At 45.7% G+C, this 9426-nt stretch overlaps 1 protein-coding gene across 1 annotated transcript; it reads right to left on the bottom strand.

The window, feature by feature from the left end:
* Positions 1–5587: 5587 nt before the first annotated feature.
* LOC311025981 (tripartite motif-containing protein 16-like) lies at positions 5588–7792 on the bottom strand. The gene has a single exon (XM_084029234.1). It carries the CDS (start codon positions 7772–7774, stop codon positions 6110–6112), a length of 1665 nt encoding a protein of 554 aa, XP_083885360.1. The 5' UTR covers positions 7775–7792; the 3' UTR covers positions 5588–6109.
* Positions 7793–9426: the final 1634 nt, after the last annotated feature.

Raw genomic sequence — 9426 nt, 5'->3', positions numbered from 1 at the left:
GGGCGGGAGCACATTACACCAGTTTTAAAGTCGCTGCATTGGCTCCCTGTCCGTTTCAGGATCGATTTTAAGATTCTTTTACTTGTTTTTAAATGTCTTAATGGTCTTGGGCCCTCTTATTTATCTGACCTACTCCTATTATATCAACCCTCACGGACCCTGAGGTCCTCTGGCACCGGCCTTTTAACCGTTCCACAAGTCAGATTGAAAACACACAGGGAGGCGGCTTTTAGTTATTATGGTCCCCGACTGTGGAACAGCCTGCCGCAGAACCTCAGGGCCGCAGCGAATGTTGATGTTTTTAATAAACGGCTCAAGACTCACCTTTTTAGTCTGGCTTTTAATTAATTAACTTTCTATTATTTTAAGTCTGCTATTTTATTCCCCAAGTTTTAATCTATTATTTTAAGTTTGCTTATTTTAGTAGTTTATACTGATTTTATTCTATCCTATTTAGCTATTTAGCTTTTTTATCTAGTTTTTGCTATTTATTTTATTACTGCTATCTTGTTCTATTTTACATTATTTTATCTCTTTTACCGTCGACTGACGGGAACCAGAGTCCCTCATGGTGTGGATGGCCTTTCACTCACCGATGTCTCAGTGCCGAGCCATGTCTCTACAGTTTTAGCCAATGCAGTGCGTGGGGGTGTGTGTGTGTGTGTGTGTGGTGTGCCGAGTTGCGTGCATGTTAGTGTGAGTGTGCGAGTGTGTTCCGGGTGGGGGGTCGGGTCTTTCTTTCTGTTGTTGTTGTTGTTTTTATTGTTGTTGTTGTTTTGTTCTTATTTTCTAAATTTGTATTTTCTGTACGGCACTTTGTGTTGCATTTACCTGCATGAATGGTGCCATATAAATAAATAAAATTGAATTGACGAGGAGGAGACACAGACACCTGTGAAAGGTGAGTTACTAAAAGTACTGTAGTTTAAAATGAAACCGTGTTTGGTAAGACATTATACGTTTATCAGTTGCATGTTAGAGTTTTGTTTTTGTTGCTGCATCGTGTATTGTTACAGATAGCTGTTTTTTTGTTGCTTTTATTCGTAACCGAGCGGCGGCTAGCAGCCGAGTTAGCTGCCGTGTGAAACTAGCCCTGAGTTAGCTCACAGGCTAGTGAGGTGCGATGCTAAACCGAGCCGAACATTTGTGCAACTCTCGGTTTAGCATCGTTACAGAACCATAACACTTTAAGGCGCCGTCCAGACGGGGGTGAAAACGTTATTTTTTCTCTCTCTTCCTCGGCATTGTTTCAAGAATATTTGCATCTAGACGGATCCACCGAAAACGCTGTAGTTCATATGCCAGGCCTATAGGTGTCGCTTGACATACACCAAAAAGGAGACGGAGAGACGGAGCATGCGCAGAAGGTTTTCGCTCTATAATTTGTTCTTGCCATCTATAAAGTGCATTTAACACATTTCTTATGCCCTCCCTCCAGCTGCTGTGAAGAGATGGAGTCCAAAGGCCACAGATGCAGAAATGGAGAGTGTGATTCAGAACCACCTTAAACATGCCCCAGCAAGGAGCGGGGGCAAGGGGCAGACTGCAATAAAAAGGAAGTCAATAAAACATTTGTTCCAATATACATGTTCGTTTTTTATTCAATTATTCAATATATAGATAACTACATATATCTGGTCCTGAATGCTGAATTTTTTTTTTTTTTTACCTGAGATTAGTCCATGTACTACTTGTATTTTACAGTATGGGTGAACATTACTCGAGTATTTTTAACTTTATCACAGGTGAGTTTATTTACTATGAAAGTTTCCACCAGGTTCACCATTCCTGTGATATTTTAAGTTGGCAAATGTGAAATTTGCTGGTGTTGTCTATTGGACTTTTTGACCTCTTTGCATTTTAAGGATTTTTTTTGCTGAAATGTATAAGTTAATTTAAATAGTTGTAGATTAGAGCATTAAGAAATGCACATGTATACAGCACAAGAGCTGTGCTTGTCATAGAATGTATGGATGTGGTAATGCCAGTTATGTAGGCACTAGTTGAAACTAGATTTAACATATTTTTAAATGCAATACATTACATGTGTATTTTGACAAAGGTTGATATGCCGTCGAAACGACGTTGAAATGACGTGAATTGATGCCGTCTAAGAGCCGTCGAAATGACTTCCGTCATGAGACCGACGTTAATTAGACGTCAAATAGACGTCACGTAGAGACGTGGAAAAGTCGTCTATACGACGTAATAATGACATAGTAGCCTGCTCTGTGAGCCGTTGATATGTCGTCGAAACGACGTTGAAACGACGTGAATTGATGCCGTCTAAAAGCCGTCGAAATCCGACGTCAGAAAAACTTTCATTTCAGCACCTCTGGTAGACGTTGAATCGAGCTGCCTGACCGACGTCGATTAGACGTCAAATAGACGTCAAAATGTTTGCTGGGTGGTTATCAAGACATCATTATCTTCTTTGAAGACGACTGTGGACCCAATCGTGGTTGCTGCCTTCACCGAGAAAATGTTCTGCGGGTACGACGGCACATACAGAGCGTCCAACAGTTTCGCATTGCACCGCCGTCCACTGCTGTCGATGAGGGTAACCACTGCTGTGCCTCTCCGCTGAGCGACGCCGCTGCATCTGGTCCCATCAGCCAACTCGACGCTGTGAGTCTCCGGCCTGAAGGTGCTGTCGAAACTTGTGAACAAGGCGATGTCGTTGATGACGTGGGATGTGGCCCCGGTGTCCACCATCAGGCCCCTCTCCTGGATGGTGCGCGCCGGCTGCTGCTGGTCACTGGCCCGTCCGTCCGCCATCTTGAACGCGAAGTCCTCCTTTACCTCAGCATTCTCCGACACTTGGCTCACGCCGTCCCTTCGGTCTCTGTCTTTGTCTTTTCGTCTGCATGTCGCGTCCCTGTGTGTGTCACTTTTGCAAACACTACACCACGTCTTCTGTCGACACGCTCTCGCTCGGTGCCCCTTGGTCCCGCACTTGAAGCACACCATCTCGCTGTCGTCTTTGCCCGGTCCATGTGCGCTGCTACTGGGAGGTCGCCGTCCGGTTCTCCCCTGGGTCTTCATCACGCTGTCATCGTTCGACCCGGTTGCTCTGATGTTCTCGGTTTCCTCGAAACTCCGCAATTTGGTCTTGAAGTCAGCAAACGTGATGTTATCGTAGGTGTGCGCCACATGAATTGCGAATGGCTTGAAGCTCTCTGGCGATCCCTTCAGCGCCATAGCCACCAGCAAACTGTCCCCCAGCGTTTCTCCCGCGCTTCTCAGGGCAGTTATGGCGGTCTCTGCTCTAATGATATAGTCTATTACACTTTCGCCGATGGACTTTTGAAGTGAAGTCAGCGTGATGTACAAACTAATTATACGAGGCTTTCCCTTCCCTGCATAATAGTCTCTCAGAATATTTAATGCTTTTCTGCCATCATCTTGCGCATCTCTCATTACCAGAGACAGACTTTTGTCATCTAGCAGTAGGATCAACTCTGCATACGCGTCCGCGTTTTTCTCAGGATCTGCTGCTATTTCAGCTTCTTCTACTGGCTCATTCAACACAGTGTTTTTCAGCCCTAATAAACGAAAGTGTCCCAACAATTTAGTTTCCCAAACTTCATATTTTGCCTCGTCGCCGTCGAATACCAGTCGATGTAGCCTGCTGCTACTTGCCCTTCGTTGCTCTGCCATGCTAGCTTGCCCCTCTCCTCAGGTTAGCAGCCTTCCTCAGCACGCGATCCGTTGCAACTTTCTTGGCTTTCGTCGACTATCTTCTCCTCCAAACGTCTCCTGGGCCCATAACCTGTTGAGTTTTATCAGCAGAGTGGTGCTGCTGACGATGCGTAGGAAGGAGGCTGACGACTTCTCTCATTATAGAACATTTATTTCAGAACAATGAAATGTGGCCATCTGACGGTTGGGTTGAGCGCGGACTGACTGGAATATGAAAAACGTCCCGCATAAAAATGTCCATGTACGGGAAGTCCATTAGGTCACAATACAATACATGAACATTCATTACATTAATTATTGTGTGTGCTCTTGCGCCCTCTTGTGTCTCTAAGAGTAAACAATATTTACAGTCATGTAACCTGAGAACATAAAAATAGGCTTACATTTTAACATTCTTCTACGTTTTATAGTAGGTTTTTCTCTAACAACCTCTGCTGCAGCCTCCTCTTCCTCCATCTCATCCTCTTCTCCCAGATCACTCCATCTTGTATTACCTTGCCCAATCTCTTCATTTATTTTTCCTTCATTAACCTCATCTGCCTGCCCTTCACCTGTTTCCCCTGCCTGTCCCTTTCCACTGATCTCACCCTGTTCCACACCTGCATTTTCACTCGTTTTTTCCTCCTTTTCTCCCACCACTACACTTCCCACCGTTTCACCCAGCGGCGCCGCCAGGATTCAATTTCAATGTACGCACAGAAACGGCAAATACAACAACAAATGGAAAAATACCTTTTTAAGACAGAATCTAATGTTTTCAGTATCAGTGAAATCAGTAGTGTATATCATGGTGATAGGCCCCGGTGCAAACAGTTTTTTGTGCCCTCCATCCCCGACCTAAACACAAGCGCACGCTTGTGAGCACTCCACGCACGCACACACACACACACACACGCTTGGACACACACGCACAGTACGGTATGATAACTCTCCCGGCCCGGGGAGAGAGACATGCATCGGCTCGGCCCACAGTGCTCAGCAGCAGAGAGGTGACGAGACTAGAGCCGAGCTGTATTGTGTAGTGGAGAGGGGCCAACACACGCTATGCGTAATTGCGCACACACGCGCGATCGTCCTCTCAAATGCGGCTGCGTCTCTCCAGGTCACTGTGTGAGAGAAAGAAAAGCTCTGACTTGCTTGGGCAGACGTTGTTTGGTGTCACCCGCTGAAATTTAAATATCTACCCGCTGATTTTTTTTTCATCTTCAAAAAAAGTACGCGCAGTGCGTACAGGATTCCGGCTGGCGGCGCCACTGACCAGGAAAACAAATAATAAAAAACCTGCTCCACTTTCAGGAGGACGGTTTGGGATTCTCGGTGTCACAAACGTCCAACTAGAGCTCCGATGCTTCTGAGAGAAGTGCAAAAGAAGTTCTTTATTTGGCTACGTGTTACTGAAACACACCGACGCTGGAGAACCAAGAACGTTTGTGGACAAATTCTCTACATTGCACGTGGGAAAGCAAATATAAACCTATAAAGTGTTAACTTATACCACACGTTAAACTGAATGCAGAGCCAGTGTTTTATTCTGTCCCCCATTAAAAAGGAAACAAGGCTACATGTGTGCAAAAACAAACCCTTTCACATTTACAAAAAGGACATAAAGAGCCCGACAGTTAGTGTGTGTGATGCATGGAAAGTCAATCAACCTCAGAATAACAAAATCCTTGCAAAAATAAGAAATCAGCTCTTCGGTTAATGACACAGGAGGTGATGAAACCTGGACCCGATGAAAGGAAACCCCGTGTGATGAAACCCACAACCAGGAAACATCTGCACCGCCAATCTGAGAGTTAAAGACACACGACGAAGCTCGGGGGAAATCATTTATATTCAATATCATAATCACATAAGCATCAATAATTCATGTAAAAAAACCTCTTTAAAACAAAACTTTTCAGCATCTGTGATCGACGTCCCAAAAACAAACAAAGAGTCTTACAGGAGGTGGAGAAAACAAACACACCTGGCAGTGTAACTAAACCCGGAGCGATCGCTTCCTGTGAAGCTGATGATGAGATTTGAGGCGTGTTGTTGTTGTTCTGGGTCGCATTAGATCGTCAGCTGTTCCTGTTATTTTGTCCACCTCCCGCTCACACCATCAAGTACAAGATCTGCTGCTCAGTTAGCAAAAATATCAACAGAATAAAAAAAGTACTGGTGTTACTGGTGTTACTGGTGTTACTGGTGTTACTCTTTCAAGACCCACAATAAGGAGGGACTTGTAAAATGTAACATTTTCAAGCTGTGTTCCATTCTCAAAAGGAAACATCAGCAAAACAGTTATTTTATTTTTAATGGGATTCAAATAGAGGAGAGAAGGAGGCGGAGAGGAGGAGGACAAGAGGAGGAGGAGGGAGAAGAAGAAGGAGGTGAAATCATTCAACTCTTAAATGCCTTCTGTCTAGTTGAGTTGACAGAACTCACCACTGCCTCCAATATTAACATAAAGTCCAGCATAGAGGGGCTCAGTGAACGTGGTCTGGACTCTGTGGAGGAGAGTCATGGTCTTAGAGACGCTGTAGAAGGACAGAATACCTGCTCTGTGATCCAGGAACACTCCTACTCTGGAGCACGGAGGACCTGAGACGGGAGTTTGAACTGAGTTGTAGGAGAACGTATATCTGTTGTTGAAAAAATATAACGACCAGGATTTGTCATTGTATCCAAACATACATTGACGCCAGTATCCTGTTCTACTGATACTCTTGTATGCGACTGCTACACCAACTTCACCACCTCCTCTCCACTCCACCTCCCAGTAACAACGGCCAGTCAGACTTTCTCTACTCAGGACCTGATCATAACCAGTGAATCTGTCTGGGTGACTAGAATAAGACTGGTTTTGACTCCTTGTTGCTTTTCTGTTCCCCTCAGATAATAACAGATATGTGTGTGCTGTGTTTGGATCCAGTGTGATTTCACGTGAATATTTCAAGAATCCAGCTCTGGTCTTGGGTTCTGGTTGTGGCAGTGAAACATCCACTTCAGTCCCTGCCAGTGAGACGTTTGTCCATCTGTGTGTCAGAACTTCCTGTAGTCCATCTCTGACTTCTGACAGCGCCGCCGTCACGTCCTCAAAGTAGCGGCGAGGAGGACGGGCGTTGATGCTGGATGAGTGTGTGGACTCACTGAGTGGTGACAGTGACGGGTAGTCGTGTAGAAACTGGTTGTGATCCTCTGTGTGTGAGAGCTTCTCCAGCTCAGCGTCTCTCCTCTTCAGCTCACTGATCTCCTGCTGCAGCTTCTCCTGAAGCTCTCCGACTCGACTCACTTCAGTTTCCTGCTGGGATCTGACCTGCTGCTTCACGTCAGAGCGTCTTCTCTCCATGAGACGGATCAGCTCCGTGAACATCTCCTCACTGTCCTCCACTGCTTTATCAGCAGAGTGGTTGATGGCCTCCACCTCCTGGTGGAGCAGCTTCACATCTTTGTCTCTGTCCTGGATTCTCTGCTGGATGTTTAGTCGACTCCCCTCCAGCTCTCTCTGCCTCTCGGTCCTTTCTGCTGCAGCTGAGACTGTGTCGTGGCCTTTATGTTCCTCCACAGAGCAGAGATAACAGATAGACTGCTGATCAGTACGGCAGAACATCTTCATCACCTCATCATGACGAGAGCACACGTTCTCCTGGAGCTTGTTGGAGGGCTCCACCAGCCGGTGTTTCTTAAATGCTGCTGATTCATGATGAGGCTGGAGGTGTTTCTCACAGAAAGAGGCCAGACACACCAGACAGGACTTGAGGGCTTTCAGTTTCCTCCCAGTGCAGGAATCACAGGCCACATCTTCAGGTCCAGCATAGCAGAGACCAGCAGGAGCAGCTTGGAGTCCAGTCCTCTTCCGCTCCTCCACCAGATCTGCCAACATGGTGTTTTTCAGCAGGACAGGCCTCGGTATGAAGGTCTGCCTACACTGAGGGCAGCTGTAGATCTCCTTCTCATCCCAGAAGCTTCCAATACACTTCATGCAGTAGTTGTGTCCACAGGAAGTAGTCACCGGATCCTTCAGTAGATCCAGACAGATGGAACAAGAGATGGTTTCCCGGTCCAGCTGAACTCCTTTCTGCGCCATTTCACCTCTCAGCGACGACGACTGTCTGAGTTTCACTTAGTGAGAAGTGAAACTGGTCTGAGGTCTGATCTCAACAACACTGTGTGTGTGCAGTGAAGGTGGCCTGTCAGCTGCTGCACTTCACCGCCATGTTGGTTACACCCGTCCACACGCAGTAGATCTGAAGGGGAGGGAACAAGGAAGTGTGTGTGTGTGTGTGTGTGTGTGTGTGTGTGTGTGTGTGTGTGTGTGTGTGTGTGTGTGTGTGTGTGTGTGAGAGAGAGAGAGAGAGAGAGAGAGAGAGAGAGAGATTTTTTTTGTTTTTACAAAAAACACTTTATTTACAATATTCATATATACATATACATACAATATTCATCAATATCTCAACAGAGAAAATGCAATGCATCAATAAAGTGCTATTTGTGCATAAGGTTAATAAAAAGAGGAGTTTATCTGATAAAAAACTGTGCAAATACTAAATCATCATTTTTGACAGAGCAGATAAAATCACCGAAGCACCACCGCCGTTTAAAATGTTCCACGTCCCCAATGGTCTTATAAAACTTAAACTCTAGACATATTCTTGACTTAATGTTACAGAGAAACACAGGAAGGGCCTCATGCCCCCTCTTTCTTTTACCTCGTTTCTCCGACTGATGTAGACTGCCATTTTTGCTTCTCCTAATAGGAAGTTTATCAGCTGCCATTTGACACAATCTGTCTTTTTCTATCCTGCACCAAAAATAAAAACTCTCTCTGAAAAAAACACATTAAAAGAGCTAAAAACCAACGTTAAAAAAGAGAAAAAGCTTGTGAGTCTCAGGCATTCAGTAAAAACATGGAAAACTGTCTCTCTTAGGCCACAGAAAGGACATTGGTTTGAAACGGCAGGATTTAAAACTGAGACAAAGGCATTTGAGGCGATGGCACCATGAAGTACCCTCCACTGGAGGTCAGCTGTCCGTTTTTTAAGGGGAGGCTTGTATAAAACCCTCCACTGCGGGCAGGCCCCGTCCCACCCCGCTCTGTTGCTCCAAGCTGTGGGGGGCCTACTTTCCAGTCCTTTCCTGTTGACTGATTTGACAATGTTGGTATACAGCGTTGCCTTGTCGGCTCTGTGCAGGCTGAGCTTGCCCGGGCTAGTGACAGTTAACAGGGGTCCAGTCTCTTCTCCAAACTCTGGGCTCAGGTAGATCTCAGGGAAAGGGTCCGTGGGGTCTGGCATGACCTCTCCCCTCCTATCCGTCTGTCCGTCTTCTTCACTGGCTTTACTCGTTTTAGCATCACTTGTTGTGTTTTTTGTTTTTCTTCTACGTTTTATAGTAGGTTTTTCTCTAACAACCTCTGCTGCAGCCTCCTCTTCCTCCATCTCATCCTCCTCTCCCAGATCACTCCATCTTGTATTACCTTGCCCAATCTCTTCATTTATGTTTCCTTCATTAACCTCATCTGCCTGCCCTTCACCTGTTTCCCCTGCCTGTCCCTTTCCACTGATCTCACCCTGTTCCACACCTGCATTTCCACTCGTTTTTTCCTCCTTTTCTCCCACCACTACACTTCCCACCGTTTCACCCAGCGGCGCCGCCAGGATTCAATTTCAATGTACGCACAGAAACGGCAAATACAACAACAAATGGAAAAATACCTTTTTAAGACAGAATCTAATGTTT

Source organism: Eutrigla gurnardus, assembly GCF_963514095.1.
Source record: "Eutrigla gurnardus genome assembly, chromosome: 2".
NCBI lineage: Eukaryota > Metazoa > Chordata > Actinopteri > Perciformes > Triglidae > Eutrigla > Eutrigla gurnardus.
Note: the sequence above shows the minus strand (reverse complement) of the source record. Positions and strands in the feature narration are given on the sequence as shown.

Bases quoted from the DNA above. Each gene is read 5' to 3' on its own strand.
- LOC311025981 (XM_084029234.1), bottom strand. From the start codon at position 7,774: ATGGCGCAGAAAGGAGTTCAGCTGGACCGGGAAACCATCTCTTGTTCC.